The sequence below is a fragment of the Merops nubicus genome, unplaced genomic scaffold, assembly GCF_000691845.1.
Source record: "Merops nubicus isolate BGI_N331 unplaced genomic scaffold, ASM69184v1 scaffold10211, whole genome shotgun sequence".
NCBI lineage: Eukaryota > Metazoa > Chordata > Aves > Coraciiformes > Meropidae > Merops > Merops nubicus.
In genome coordinates this window covers 1,378-18,007 of record NW_008587588.1, presented here as the reverse complement: position 1 = coordinate 18,007, position 16,630 = coordinate 1,378, and the positions used below count along the sequence as shown (strand labels likewise).

At 42.5% G+C, this 16,630-nt stretch overlaps 1 protein-coding gene across 1 annotated transcript in view; it reads left to right on the top strand.

The window, feature by feature from the left end:
• The window catches only part of RGR (retinal G protein coupled receptor), a 16,798-nt gene continuing 168 nt past the window's right edge, over positions 1–16,630 (top strand). The window contains exons 1-6 of the mRNA XM_008948971.1: positions 1–175; positions 3,134–3,290; positions 4,911–5,032; positions 13,180–13,333; positions 13,888–14,005; positions 15,581–15,696. Of these exons, the coding sequence (XP_008947219.1) occupies positions 97–175; positions 3,134–3,290; positions 4,911–5,032; positions 13,180–13,333; positions 13,888–14,005; positions 15,581–15,696 (746 nt within the window). The 5' untranslated portion in view covers positions 1–96. The remainder of the gene's footprint in view (positions 176–3,133; positions 3,291–4,910; positions 5,033–13,179; positions 13,334–13,887; positions 14,006–15,580; positions 15,697–16,630) is intronic.

Below are 16,630 nucleotides of genomic sequence, written 5' to 3'. Positions count from 1 at the left end.
CTTGGGCTAGTGGAAGAAGCAGGATCTGGAGAAAAGGCAGCCCTACAGCTATAACAGAGGGCAGAGGTTAAATCTGTTGGCATTTTCATCGCAAATATGGTCACTGCATACCCTCTCCCTGAAGGCTTCACTGAATTAGAGGTGTTTGCCATCGGCACTGCCCTGCTGGTAGAAGGTAAGCTCAGTGTGGGACCTCAGCAGCAGCAAGATCTTTGCCTTTATCATTCCTGGGGTGTGAGAGGGAAAGAAAACTGAAGCAAAGAGCAGCAGGTGTGGAACGCTGACCCAGAGCTATGGTGGTTACTCTGGCTGCTTCACCAGTACTTCTGGTGAGTGAGTCAGGGGGAGCTGCAAGCTGTTTGCAGTGAAGATCTGCTCTGCACACATAGCTGCCCTGTGGTGGGGAAATACTTGCTACTTAGGTTGCTTATCAAGAGCTTAGGATGTAAGATTTTGTTGTTGACGTTTAAAGGCAATTTGTATCTTCCTGGGGGGGAAAAATGTTGAAATGACTGATAATCCCTCAATTAAAACTGGGCTGTTTGCTTTGTGGGCTGTGATGGCCATCTTATAATCAAAGATGATAGGTCCAAAATAGCTTGGTCACTGTTAGCATACATCCAGATTGCATCAGTAGTGCTGCAATTAATGGCAGCTAGGTAACAGTAACAAACAGAAGGATACTTGCATGAGATTCAAAAGCTCTCACAGTGTTAAGAAGCAGAATTTGAGGTAGGATACCCCATTTAATTTAGCCAATGTGGGCTTTTCTTAAGGCATGTGCCACTTCCTTGAGAGACTGCAATAAAACTGTGAATTTGTATTTACCTGGCAGCTGGCAAAGGACAGGCTTGCAGCTAGGATTATGTTGGTGCCAACTGGCATCTCTTCTGAGCTACATCTCAGTCAGGACCTGGGACCCCAACACTGCACGGTGCTGCTCAGCTGGGGCTGCAGGGATTGTGGGGCCCAGCACTGGGAAAGCACCATCAGAACAGGATGAATGCTCATCAGCTCCAGCCACCAGTGTGGCCCACGGGGGAAGGGAGGGTGCTTCCCCACTCCCTGCAGGCATCCTCAGCTGGAAAGCAGCATCATATCTGCCAGCAAGGGAAACCTGGAAGAGTTGTGCCAGAAACTCTTCCTTGGAAGAGAGGGAGAGGAGAAAATGCTTCTAGATCTGGCCCATGGGCGAGCTGGTGCCTAAACAGAGTTCCTGGGTAAACCTGGCCACCAGCCATTAAGCCATCTGCAGGACCTGGCAGGTCCTGCACAGCTTCACAGTTTGTTACTGAGGGATGAGAAGTGGCAGGAGGACAGGGACACCACTGGGTGCTGGCAGAGCCTGGCAGGGTCCTGCTGGAGAAGGCCTGGCTGGTTGTGGTCCCATGGCCTTGCTGGCCCTCACCTGCCTGTCCATCCACCTGTGCCCAGGGTCTGCAGCCTGCCAGGGACTTGCAATTGTTGAAATCCAAGCAAACTATCTGCAGGTAACCTTCATTTAAAACTAGATGTTGGTTTTAGTTAAACATACATTTGTTATACAAGTATTTCTATAGGGTTTTAAGCAGAATGTACCCAGTGGAATGGCAAAAAAAAAAAAAGCTGTCTCTGTCACCTCACTTAAAAGATCAATCTAAATAATTAAAGTTTAATACACTTTCTCAAAGACTCTGAGAGAAAGGCAATGAGGATGTGCTTTTCTGCTGCACCTTCTAAGTGCAATTTGCAAAAAAAGTTCTGGGGAAGAGCAAAAGCTGCATTCAGTTTACTAACTGGACACATTTGCTGTTTTAAAAATGGACTCAAGAAAGTTGAGCAATGTAAAGCCTGGAGCTTCCAAAAACAGGTGAAAGATAGAAAAAAGTTGATACAGTAATAACCCTTCAACTCTAAATATGAGCACAGCACACTTCTCCTAAAGGCTTTGCTGCATTTCAGAGATTTGGAAGTAGTTTTGCCCTGTGGGTGGGAGATAATCTGACACAGAGGAAAAAAAAACAACAGATCTCGAATGGCTCCAAACATTTATCCTGGAAATATTTTGTTATATGTTGTATAATTAGAGACGCACATCAGCTGTTACTATGGTTATGCCATCAGCCATTAATGCAATTAAAGAAGGAACAGGATTTCTGACTAGACAAAATCATCCATCTTATGTAACTGCAGAATTAAGACAATAAGCATAAGCAACTACACTGCTTTACAGAATTAGGGATTATGGATTTTTTCTGCACTACATCATTTCTCTTTCCTAGAACACAAAGGAAAAGACATACTGCCTCTCATCTGACTGAGACTTAGAATGAAATTTTGAGTCAGAGCCTCATCAGGGCTAAAATAATTCAGGTCACCTTGAAAAGGACGTTAAAGGACAAAGATGAGCTTAGAGCAGTGAAGAATGGGTTTCTGGGTGGCACAGTTCTGTGCTGGGTGACTAGCCAGGGTTGTTTGGATGCTCCCCACCAAGGACCCCCATTAATTTGTTTTTTTTTTTTTAAATCTATCAGTGTTTTTTATAATTAGATTATTCCTTTCCACGTATAGTCTATTGACGAAGGGCAGTAATAAGATTGAGCTGGTGTGATTCAAGAACTGTCTAGGTTAACCTCAGGCAGAAGCCCAAAGGGAGGCAAGCTGGCTGAAACAAGGCTGAGGGATTTCTATACTTAAACACAAAAGAATGTTACAATTTACATTAAACACAACCCATTTCTCCACTAAAGACAGGCCTGTATGCAGCAGCAGCACCTACTCTCTGTCAGCCCCTCTAAAGCCGCCTCCTCTGCATCTCCCTCACTCTGACCCACGTGTCCCTGGATGGTGCCTGGCAATTAGGTTTCTCTTTTAAAACAAAAGGCAGAATTACAAACAAGATTAAACTATTTCTGCTTCGCATGACTGGCCGTGTGGCTGATGCAGTCTGAACCATTGGCTTCAGCTGTCACTTGTGACTTCTCTCCTCCAAGTCTTTGGAACTTGCGTGCAGACGGTGACCACTGCAGAGATATTTATTCCCTGTGCACAAGTTTCCACAGTAATCACTGCTCTGCTATTAAAGGGAACAGCAGTATCATTGTAGATATTTTCCATTCCCAGTTGAATCACGCCAAACAATTCTGTATTTCAGCCCTGCTTGGTTTCTGTCTGAATGGCCTGACAATTATATCTTTCCGAAAAATCAAAGAGCTCCGAACACCCAGCAACCTGCTGGTCCTCAGCATCGCCCTGGCCGACTGTGGGATCTGCATCAACGCCTTCATTGCTGCCTTTTCCAGCTTCCTGAGGTATATGTTCTCTTCCCTAAAGATGCTTGGAATAACCCTATGAAAATTAAAAGTTCTAAGAGGTTAAATGAACTAAATGACTTTCTAGCATACCCCCTAACCAACCACCTCGTTCTCTCAATCTGAAAGAGCAAAATTAAACTCTATATAAATCTACCAGGCAAGTAAAGAAACAGACTTTACTGCATATAATCACTGACAGATTATAAGACTGACTGGAGAAGACATTTAACCAGACAGCTTTAACAGTGGTTACAGTAGAGCCTCCTTGAATATTGAAATAATAGCACATTTTCATTCCACTAAGCCTCTGGATTGATGCCAAATTTATCTGCAAGTCTTTCTTATAAAGCTTTCCCTTAAAACACTTATTTGAGAAGTTTTTGGAAAAGAAAAATGAGTTTACATCAGTTATGGCATTAGATTTTTCACACACATCTAATCATTCAAACAGAAAAAAAATATCAAGCACTGAAATGAATAATTACAACAAAACACAAGCAAACCATACTCAAAAAAAACCCCACCACCCTATAAAACAGCTTATTAATAATTCTACCTAAGTAGCATATTTTTAAACCCTGGAAATACCTTTAATAGAGAACAGAAATACATTTCAAGCCAGGATAGGGCCATTTTATTCCATCTTAATGGAGATAGAAACATTTTTGCAAATTAACAAGTCAATAATCAGCTCCAGCAAGGCCTTACTCAACACTATTTTACCTTCTGTATAGGTCACTCTTGTTTCAGGCACTCATTATCTCACTGAAATCATTAAAGATGCCTTTATTGAGCTGAAGCTGGGAATTTCAAGTCAATACATCAAAATTAGCTTAGTTTTAACAACTATAGAACCTTTTATTTTAAATGTGAGCAGAAGATTCCCATCTTCCCAAGTAGTTAGCTGTCTCCTGTTCAAAGGGACTTCCAGGGATGGTCTCCTAATGAATTATACTGGTGTTCTGTAAATTCATGAGAAAGGAGATTGATGAAGATTTCCACCTCACAGCCAGCTTTATGAGGAAAAGAGACAGATTAAAAGAACACAGAGAGAAAAAAAAAGCCATGTCATGGGTGACCAGGATATGGAAGACATATGTCAGTAGAGGTCTGCTATGCAAGACTGTCTCGTGGTTCTTTTCATTCTATGTCTGCAAAGACATTTGGAGGACTCAGGCTTTCTATCAGGAGTATTTTTATTTGTTGTGAGCTTTTGTACTCTGTTGGATGGTGAATGCTTACTTTCCAAAAGGTTATTACTCATTTGCTATTTTCACATGTCGACAAATTGGCTGCTCCCAGTGGATGCAACTTCTGAAGATACGGATAATTGGATGAAATGTAGATTTCAAACTAAAACACACCAATTTTCCAGTATACAAATGCACGGTCGTATTTTTTTTTCTCCATATTAAGAGTAGAAAAAGCTGTTTTACTAGATCAGACACCACAGCAAGACAAATAGTGGTAAATACCTAAAGGCAAACACAGTAACATCTTTCACAACGTTTCTCAGAAAACACAGAGTATCATTTTACCCTCTCTGTTAGTGTAATTTCCAAACATGTCATCACCTTTTTCTATCATTTTCTTAATATATTCCTTGTTTGTTGACAGATACTGGCCCTACGGCTCGGATGGCTGCCAAATTCATGGATTCCAGGGCTTCTTGACAGCACTAGCCAGCATCAGCTCCAGCGCTGCTGTCGCCTGGGACCGGTACCACCACTACTGCACAAGTAAGGGCTACCATTTACCCAGCAGCCTTACCCAGCTCCTGCTGTGAGGCAGCTTGCTTAGATTCCAGAGAATCAGTGCAAGCACATCTTTATTATCTGTGTATCTTATAGGTGAGTTTATCTTACACACTAGAGATAGAGCAAATACAAGCAAAGGACCTCTTCCCATAAAGAGTTAACTAACCAACTTCAGCAGATAGTTCCCCTTCTAGATTGCATCCAAGTTGTGACCCACTTGTCGTGCCTTCACTTTTTCCATTAGTTATCTTTGTCATCCCCAGAAAAATCCAGCTCCTCATACTGAAGAAAAATCTAGGCACCTTGGCCTTCCACCCCACACCCTGCTGTGTACCAAACAGATCTTCACGCCCACGCAGAGTTTACTAATTACAGATAAATTTGCTGTGGCTAAAGAGCTGCCTCTGCAGAGACAGCAGCTGGAGCAAAGCCCACAGCAAAGCACTTCTGCAGAGGTACAATCAGGCAGACACAGCTCAGCAGCTCTGTCTTGTGCCACACAGGCACTTTGGGGTGCAAGCACCATTTGTACGGTTTTGCTGCATTCCAGGTCCACTAGAACTCAGGAAATTGGTTCCTGAGCAAGGAACAAATTATCTGCAAGTTTCAATAAAAATGGCACAGCTATTTTTAAGTACTGCAAGGAGGAGGAATATGTTATTGTCCTTCTCCTAGTGAAGGCCATTTTTTGCTTGTTCTTGCAATTTAGTTTTTAACTAGCTCTGACCCCTTATCTGGATTTAATGGAAATCTAATATTAGACAGGGAGATCAGCTCTTTTTTTGTGGGCTTATAAAAGCATATTTTTGATTTAGGTGAGAAATAGAGATTGACAGGACTGTCAAATACATGGATTTATAGGGATAGATACGCTCTGCCTTCCATCACAGATCTTCCTCCCAGATGTTGACAATATGGGACTTGTGCATTCATGTATCACTAGTGGAAATTTCTGCTGAACTCGGGTGGTGAGTTGGGTTTGGCATCTGCAGCAACTGCTAAGGTGCTAGTGCTGGGACTGGGACTCCCAACTGTGCCCCAGGCACTGCTGTGGGTGGGGAGAACAGGGGAACAACTGCATTCTCTTAGCAAAGAAGCTGGGAAGCACAAGGAGATTTATCATCTGCTGTAAAACAAATAGCCTCGGGAGCACTGGAACTGGCAAAACCCGTTTTCCTGTGAATATGGTACAGAGGGATCATGTTTGCTTTTGTCTAACAAGAGAGGCTTGTGCTGACTGCTCTGTGAGTGCTTTCACAGTGCTTCACCTCTCCATAGACACCAACTTTCATAGTAAGTGTTGCAGCTTAGTACCTGTCAGTCCCCATATCCCTCTCCAATTTACTTCTAAATAGCCAAAGTTTTCAAGAGTTATTAGGGAAGGACTGAGTGACAAACACAGGGTATACAACCTCATGGCCCTCATTAGGAAATGGGCAAGAGACACGATGTGAAATACAAACTTATCCTGAAAGGACATCCGAGTATTCCATAATACTCAGATAATTGCATACATAGTTCCATAATGTAGACTAGGAATGAACTAGTCTACATTATTTGGCCATTTTGTCAGTCATGTGGGAGCTCTACCACCTGGGAGAAATGATGTCCTTCCACACAGATCTGCAGCTTTCATGTTTTGTGCTAAACTTCCAGGGGACCGAGGAGTCCAAAGCACTTCACATGCTCACTGTTCCCCCCAAAAATTGGCAACGCTGACAGACAAATGCAGCCCTCCTTTTCTTGTGCTGAAGCACGTGTTGCTCAGGCTAAACTTCCAGGGGACCGAGGAGTCCAAAGCACTTCACATGCTCACTGTTCCCCCCAAAAATTGTCTCTTTGGCAACTCTGACAGACAAATGCAACCCTCCTTTTCTTGTACTAAAGCACAAGTTGCTCAGATCACTTCACAAAATACTATCCAAATGAAAGTGTAAAAGTCAGCTAGGGAAGGAAAGGCTGAGCTGCAGCACTCCAATCCCCTCTGCCCCTTGGTGTCCACACAGCCTTTCAGGCACATCCTCCCTGCAGCTCAAGCAGCAAGTGGTGAAACACACCCAGAGCACACAGCAGACGTGCTCCTTCTGAGGAACACCTTAATGGTGGAAAGGTTGCCAACTTTTTGTTCTGCAACTTTTGTCACGAATTCAGTTCAGGCAAGGATTTTTTTTTTCTTGCACGTTTGGACAAAGACCCCAAATAATGCAGGCTGTAAGCTAAATCCTTACTAACATCCTTTGGACACTGGACTGTTTGGAGCTAGAAGAGTAGCATCTGTACTTTACCAGAGAGAGACACTAAAAATAAGTATGTTTTGGAAAGACATTTTACTCTCTGCAACACTGACTTCAATGCTTTTGTGTCCTGCACTCCTCCAGTCAAAAGCATACTACATAAAGAGCACAGGCAGGGACACCCTCAGGGCACAAGCTTCTTTGCTTAAATTGTTACTTACTGATGGCCAAACATTTCTGCTGTTACTGAGCATTTTGAACAACAAAACAAAATCAAAAACCCAGAAGGTTTTAAAAGCTCGTGCTCTGTGGTTGTTCTAGTAGAACCAGTCAGCTTCCAGATTCATCCTTCACAAGCTGATTGTGAGGAGGATTAAGTCATATTTCACAGATCTGATACACCAAGCCTACTGGCTATACTGTGTTCTGAATCCATACATTAAACTCCTGTTGACACTGGTGTGAGTTGCAAGCCTGTACAGAAGCTGCAAAATACCCTTGCCTAAAGAACACAGCTATCAACCTTTTCTCTTCATTCCCTGGGAACAGGTAACCCTTCCAGACCCAATTACATAATCCCCAATATTTTTGTTACATCCTTTTTCTGGAGAAAGCCTTTGTTGTGGCATTCCTTGGCTTGACACTTGATCATCCACTCTCCATATTTCTGAGGAAGAAAGAGCTGAGAATGTGAGGGATAGGCAGAAAAAGTGACTTTGCAGCCACCCTGGATGCTAATAACACAAAGATATTACTCAACAACATCCTGAAAGTTAATCAAGTTTTTAAATTTATAAGTCTGTACAACCCTCAGTGACAAAGACCTTTAAAGTGTACTGATAACCAGCCATGTCACTCATCAGAAAACAGGTTGATATGGATTGGCACATGGAATAAAAGGATATGACCACCACACGTGTTAGGGAACCAAGAGTTTCAAGCCGTTTTACTTTGTCCCCTCTTGCTTTCTTGGTCTCAGGCAACCATGCTGCTGGGTAACTCTCTTTTCATCCCCTATCTGTGTCTTTGGAACCTATGAGATGCTACTTTCACAGCAAGGAGAGAACTACAGAAATCTATACTCTAAAAATATGCAATAAGAGGGGAAAAGGTAGGAGAGCCTGAAGAGTTTGAATGTCAGTCACTAGGCAAGGTGGGAAAACAGATTATTTTATTTCAGAATTGGGTCATTGGGGGAAAAGGAGAAAATAGAAGGAGTTTTATGTTAGTGCCTGACGATGAAGGAGGAAAGGGCAAACTCTGAGGAAGCTGTCTGTCAAAAGCCAAGCATTCAGGGCAGAAGGGGACATTTTATATCAAGGTAGGCATTGTTGGTTCTCCCTCACTTCCATCCAAATGAGGACAACAGCCTGAATTACATTCTTGACGTAGCAAAAGAAGAAGGAAGAAGCAGCCTGGGAGGTCTCACTGGAGCTGGGATCAGGCAGGTGAAGGTCAGCTGGTGGACAGTCCAAGGGGTCAGAGACCTGACAGCAGGCAGCCACCTACCATGGAGACATCTTTGATGAAGGCCTTTTGATCTAAAGCAAGCTTCATTTTGGTGACAAGTTAGCACACTGCCATCAGCAGTTGGAGGAGAGGGGAAGGATCCTGATCAGTTTTGCCCTTTCATAACCACAACATAGAGTTACGGATTTAAAAGGAAAGCAAAAAATAGATAAGATTTCACACTTTTATTTAAGAATTAGGGGGAAGTGGAAAATCTGAAGTGATTCATGTCAGCATTTTTCTCTTATTATGAAAGAAAAGACAAACAATCAGCAGGCATTTCACAGCAGCATGCAATTTCAAGAAGCAGAATTGCAGTGAGTTTTACCTAATCCTTAACAGTCAAGGAAATCTAGGTCATTATATCAGTATTCAAGGATTAGCAAACTACCATTTGCTCTGGTTGCAGCTGTCAGCTCTGTCAAATGAGGAGAAAGTCCTTACCTCCTGTCACACTACCACTGCAGCCACCCTGCCACGTTTCCTTCAGCTAGTCTTGCACCTGCATCAGTTTTCCCTGACAAAATGCCAATGTTTATACACATCTTCATTTTCACTGAAGCAGGAGGTAATCACCAAGACAGCTTTATGATCGTGGAGAACCAGAGCAAAAATTTCACAGAGTAAAAAAAATCCTTTATTAGGCTATTTTAAAGACCTTTTTCTAATTATATGCACATAAAAGAAGCTATTACACAGTGCAACTTTCTTATTCCTACAAAAAACCCTGAATGCTTGTGAGTTCCAGTAACTCCAGCAGCACAAAGTAGGTACTAATACCTATTTTATTTATGACTGATATGTATTTTCATTTATGAGATTTTCAGACATTTTTGTCTTTGACAGACTTTGCCAATTTTAAGTGATGGATGCCATGAAAGTCTGATACAAGCCATATTGTTCTGGGATAGATCAGCTACTATACCTTAACTGACTGCAAGAATGAGGAAAACCAATCTTTTTTTCCCTCCATCTTAGAAAAACCTGTTGACTTTTCTTTATTTTTTATTTTTTTTTTGAGAAATCCCTCTTGAACACCAGCCTGAAGTCTAGCTTAAAGGTTGCCACTGTGTCAGAGATGTATTTTCTGCTCTAAGAAAACCAGCTAGATGTTTGACCAATTTATAAATCTTAAAAAAAAATCAGTCTAATTTGGTCAATGTCCTCATAGACTAAAGATGGAGAAAGAGTTCACGATTATGTCACTAAAACCTGGCTGGCATTATCAAAAGGATTAAGGTTCTTTACTCTACCTAACACTTCTTAAAATTTAAACTTTTAATATCACCATTTTAGTAATCCTGATACTATGGGGCTTTTTGTTTCTAAGAGTGACCTCTTTCTGTTTCAAAATAATTACAGAAGCCATTTTAAATTGCCTGTAATATTAATACATATTAATTATAATTATATATATAATTATAATAATATTAATTATCTCACTGTATGGAAAAGAGAACCTTTCCTCTTGCTTTTCAAAAAGAGAACCTTTCCTCTTGCCTTTCAAGGAGAGAAAGCCAGAGCACAAGAGTGATTAGCCTTATTAGGACCAAATTGCCAGCACCGGGCCCTAATTAGGAATTACATCCTTAAGAATTTGCTGAACTCCATACGTACACATTTAACTGAATTAGGACCTACATAGCTATTACATTAAATTTTATTAGGAAAAGAAAAAAAAAAGACATTTCAGGTAAAGTAATAGCTTGCTCTGCACAAAAACAGCTGAATTGCTCTCCACTTGCTCTTTTGCTGTTGGCCCTCTCTGAGGAGGATATTATTGCCATGTAAACAAAAGATAAATCATTCACTGTTCTTCTACTGAAAGCATTTTTTTTCCTGGGTAAAACTAAAATAGTACCAAATTTGTTTAATTTTACATTCTTACATTTTTAGCTACTTCTGATGTGTCATTAAATGTTTTCTGGAGGGCCAACGTGCCGCTGATTTCACCAGACCTGTTTCACAGCTAATCTCCTTTTGAAAAAGGCCAAATCCAGAAGGAAAAATGTAATTGTTAGTTCCAATTCTCTCCTTTTCTAGTGTTCAAAATAGGACTCCTTATGTGTGAGGGGAGAGAACGTGTGAACTCAGGCCTGGAGATGAGTTTTCCAAACACAGGCTGTGAAGACCTGCCTGGTGCCAGGCTCCATTATTGCATGGTACTCTTATTCTACACCTAATAAGAAAATGGTGTTCCTTGCTATCCATGGAAAAATACCTAAAATAAACCTTTTCTTACCATTTTTTTCATAGAAGAGGCACAAACATTAAAGCAAAAAAATGAGGCAAATAAAGGAATAAAAGAAAGCTGATGGAAATTGAGAAGTGCTGTCAGAAGTGGTGTCCCCCCAGCCAGAACAGGGTGGGAATTTAGGCAGGACACTGCCAGCCAGAAGCATAAGGACTTTTCATGCTTCTGGCTTCCAAGATTCAGTCTGGGTTTCAGAATATCACAAGAACTTACTTACTACTTACAAAACTTCATTTCCAAAGCAATCAAGTTAATTTTGGAATGAGCTCTGTTTAAAAGAAAGACAATTCAGATCCAGGTTTCAGTGCAGCTGCTTTTCATAATGCCTTTAAAATTTTGCTAGAATATGTAAAACACAAAACAAAGCTGACAGCTTATGTAAGAAGCTTTGTTTTGATTGACCTTCAAGTTACAGCTACGTAAAGACAAGCTACAAGAACCACTATGCAGAACACAAATGGAAACCTTGGAGGAGTAACAACTTTAGCATGCTCATTTGAGCATATCACTGAATAGGATGCAGTTCTGAAAGATACAGCTTAGTTACTAATGAAGAATGATTAGCCTATTTAAAAATAATGTTTCCAATTACTAAAAAATAAATAGGTTTTTTATAAGTATCATATTGAAACACAGAATATTTAATAAAACTGATTTACTTTGTCCATTATATAAGTTGCAATGTACTATCTGTCCTTTCCCATGGTTGCTTTCTGAAAACCTGCACTAATCTTTCCAAGCTGATTTTTAATGCAGTTCAGACTAATTCTTGTCCATGAAGAACCACTGGAAGACAAGGACAGAGGTGGAAGCAGCATTCCTGTAAAGTGGCATTTTTACTAACACTTCTACTTTATCATGCTTCTTTAAAATATACAAGGACAATACAACCCAAAATAGCTACTGTAGCATTTCTGTTCCTTCCTTGAGCTGCTGCCTTATGGGAATCTCCAGCATGTGTGCCCCCCACACGCTTCCCACCCATGAATCAGCCACATCTGATTCCATGGCAGGGCATGGGATCCTCCAATCACCAATCCTTCACGTTTCTGAGAAAGGTCACAGTTGGTCTGAAACTCCCTGGCCTGCTGTTACAAAGCTGCTGCTAAGGGCAGACAAAAAGATGCTTCCCAGCCTCAGTGAAAATTGCATCATTACTTCTCCCTAATGGGAGATTCGATTAGAAAGTAGTGGGGAAAGTCAGTGTGCTCCTTGCAGGTGCTGCTGACATCATGAGCTATTCAGCATGAGCATGATTATGGGTGTTAGCCTTTATAACAAAATTACCCAGGCCTTTTTACATGCAAGCAGCAAGGCTAGCAATGTCCTGAAGCAGCAGGGAAGCCTTCTTCATGAAAAAATGCTTCCTGTGTCGTCTGAAATTTCCAATCTTTCATTTCATTCTCTGACCTATTCCCACAGTATTTTATGGAACTGGATGAGATAGGCATAAATGATCATTTTTATTATAAAATTATTTTTAAATTTCTAATGCTAAGCTTCGTGTTTCCTCCTTCAGGCTAAGCAATGGCCTCAAGGAAAAAATAATTTGAGCAGCAGTATTTTTAGAACAAGATCTGTTGTCAGGTTGTGTATATATATTCACATACTGATGAGCTGTGATTTAGAACAGAGTGTATTTAACGTGTGCCAAACACTCCTGGCAGGGCAGGAAGAAAGCAGGCAGGGGCTGGGGAGTGTGGACAGTTACCCTGCTGACCTGACCCACACCCTATTCTTCAAACACTTAATTGCATGACCCTGTTCCCTCTGCTCTCTGCCTCGTCTGAACCTTCAAACGCATTCTCAAAACACAAGAATAGAACATTTTTAACACCAGCTGTATCTCCAGCGTGGTACAAAGCTGAGCAGCAGTAGAGTGTTCCTCTAAGTAAAGCCCACACAAGGGAAGTATGGTTTGCTGTTTCCTAAGGTCTGAAAGCTTCTTTCATATTTTATGCAAGGTTGATTCCTCCAGACTCAGGTCAGCTTCAGGCTACAAAACACAGACAACTGCTTGTTGCTGCTCGGGGCCCAGGGGACAAGGCACTTGGCTCTGGCCCTGGAGAGCCAAGAGCTTTGCCTGGTGGTTTTGTTCTGAGTGTGGAGGTGCCTTTTTCCTCTTCCTACAGGGAGCAAGCTGCAGTGGAGCACGGCCATCTCCATGATGGTGTTTGCGTGGCTGTTTGCCGCATTTTGGTCTGTGATGCCCTTGCTGGGCTGGGGAGAATATGACTACGAACCCCTCCGAACCTGCTGCACCCTGGACTACAGCAAAGGGGACAGGTGAGGGTCAGGGCGAGCTCCCAGAGGAGGGTGGGTACAGGCTGCCATCCTCCAGGGTGGCCCTGGCTGCACACCAAAACTTCCCGTTGTCCCCTGTCACTCTTGCTGGGGCAGATCTTCCTCCCCAGTGGCTGGGGGAGGGAGGTCTTTCATGGCAGCATGCAGGAACAGCCAAGGGCAGCTGCTTCTGTGGCTGGTGCTCAAGTTTCTGCTGCTGCTTTGCTCGCCTCTAAACTGCATCTTCTCTGGGTTTAGGACTTGAAATTGTTGCAGAATGGTTTTGGTTTTCTGCAGCCCAGCACAGAGGTCTCAGTAAGGACACCTGAGCTTAGAAACCAAACGCCTGTTGTGATCTTCTGCAATACTACCCATTATACACACAGCAGCATGGCACAAGTCAGTTGGCCTTCAGCAAATGCTGCACCTAAATCATGTTGACAAAACTGGTTTGGTTTTGGCAATTTTAAAAAGACAAGCGAATGAATATTTACAGCACATTTACAGAGGTGCTCTAGAGAGAACTAAATCTCTTTTCCTCTCCTCACCCTTTCCAGAAACTATATTACATTCCTGTTTGCTCTGTCCATTTTCAATTTCATGATCCCGGGCTTCATCATGCTGACAGCCTATCAGTCCATACACCAGAAGTTCAAGAAAAGTGGGCACTATAAGGTAAGCTTTTCAGCTGCTGCAACTGCCTGGCCAAAATAGGGTTGTATCCAATACAAAGTCCTCAAAGTGCTGATTTCCTTCACAGAGGCTTTGGCTCAGCTTCTTCTGTGCTAACTTCCCGGTGTTAACATGAGTAGGAGAGTGCTGCAAGACAGGGTGGGACCAAAAGCTCATGGAGAACCCATCCTTAAAGATTTCAACATTTGACCAGACAGCCCCATCTGTCCCAACCTAGTGCTCTAAACAGTTCCCTGCCAAAGCAGGGGTGGGACTAGTGACCCTGACAATTCCCCTCTGCAAGCACCAGTCCAGCTCCAGTCAGAAGACAAACACACAACATGCAGAATATTTGCTAATAGCATATCAACACTTATCCAGAGAAACTTTGCTTAGGAAGGATCATTATTTCCTGCTTTGCTACAGGCTCTTAGCTTGCTGCTGAGGGATTCAGCCAGAACAGCAACTCAGCAAGGAAGCACATGTAGGGGGGGAGAAGGACCTTCCTATACATGTTGTGTTTACACTTGGCTGAGGAAACTCAGAAATCTTTATGAGCTGGAAACAAAGGAATTGCTCTGGCATGGCAGGTTGATGGGAACATAATGTGGTGATTCTATGAGTTGTTTCCTTAGGGGCAGGCTGTACAATCTAGGCTTTGCATGGCTGGCAGGCACAGCCCAACCCCTGTGCTCAGTAAAGACAGCCAGTTCTGAAGGGGGATGTTATACCAGCAGAGACAGCCAGGCAGACTCATTTGTAGCTGTCTGGAAGAAATACACCTGCCCTCTACATTTCTCTTGAGCAAATCTCAGTGTTGGTTATTGTAAGTCTATTTGCTTTTCTTTCAGTGAGTCTATGCAATGGCGTTGTGATTTCTTTCTTATGATATTTTGTAGTTGTGCAGACTAGTCATGATGAAGAAAATTTAAGGATGAAATTATCATTTCCCTATTAGTTAATATTCTTATTAGATACTTGGGAACAGCTGCTCATGAACACCATGGATAAAGCCCTAGCATTAGGACAGATCCTATCACAACACAGATGCCACTGCATCCATCTGTTGCACTGCCACAGTACTGGCTTCACACAGTTTATTTGCATGCAAGACCCTCTAAGAAGTCAAAAACAGAAAGGAAGGAATGATGTTTTGCTAAATTCACACACTGCTCTCCCTCCCTTAGCAGCAATTACTGGCCATGGCTTCTATTCTCTGGCACACAAACAGCTTTAACTGACCTGGAATAAGGTGCTTTGTCACCTCTGCCCAGGAGCAACAGCGACTCCCCCCCTGGCCCCTGGGAATGGGGCTTTGGGGTTTGCTGCACAGGCAGCCTCACACACCTCCAGCACCCGTGGCTCCTCCTCACACACCTCCAGCACCCATGGCTCATCCTCACACACCTCCAGCACCAGTGGCCCAGCCTCACACACCTCCAGCACCCGTGGCCCATCCTGCTGGCTCAGCCTCTCCTGCTACCCAACACAAGCCCTGGGCTCGCAGGGTCTGTCCCAGCCCCTTGTTGCAGCCTGTCCTTGTGAAGCACAAAGGAATTAATCACTCTTGTTTTTCAGTTTAACACTGGTTTACCCTTGAAGACGTTGGTCATTTGCTGGGGTCCCTATTGCCTTTTGTGCTTCTATGCAGCAGTTGAAAACGTGATGTTCATCTCACCCAAATACCGCATGGTACGTCCGTGGCACCCCGAGGAGTTCAGAGAATTACATTCTCCTTACTTCCCCTTCTCTGTTCCTGTGGCACAATGCCAATTTACTCACATTGTTTTACTTGTAACGTGTACAACAAGTAGTTAGTTCATTGCCTCAAAGCATTTAGTTCATCTACTGCTTTTAAGTGAAACAGCTAAGCCCAGTGATGGAGCAGGCATTATATTGTTGCTTTGATCGAGCCACAGTTTGGGAAGAGGGGTGGTGGGGGTTGGGGGGGTGGTGTTTCTTCAGCAATCAGTTAGGGGTCTGTAACCTGCACTGCTTCATGGTTTGTAGGAAATTTTTGTGTCCTTGCCAGAGTCAAGTACCAGCTCAAAATTTTCAATTTTGAAGAGACTGTTTGTCTCATTCATTTTTCTAATACTTCCCTCTCCACAGGGAAGCAGCAATTGATCACTTTTAAGGTTATGCTCCCTCCTTTTTTTTCCCCTTTTTTCCATGAGTCTTGGCTCTGAGACTACCTCTACGACACAGTAATATCCCATCAAACCTTCAAGTTTCATTCAGTCCCCAAAAATCAAACTGGTTTCAGGTCATGAAATGCATGGCTGTAGTTAGGTATTCCAGTGTCCTACATAAAGTGTGTTAGCAATATCAGCCCACTTATCCATCAGAAAGTGTCCGTGGCACATCCTTCACTCCCCTTAAGTGTTTGTATTCACTCTCAGCTGAAATATCCCAGTTTCAGGCAACACCAATCTAAATTCTTTTTATTTTCTGAGCAGTGGTTTCCAACAGACCAAATTGCCTTTACCTCTTATCTCTCGGGGGTAGAAAGCTACTGCTGCTGGTGAAGGAAACTTAAGTCTAGGCTGAAATCAACATATTGACTCCTATTAATCTTAATTATCCTATCACATTTTCCTATTAACAAATATTGTGTCTCACAACAGA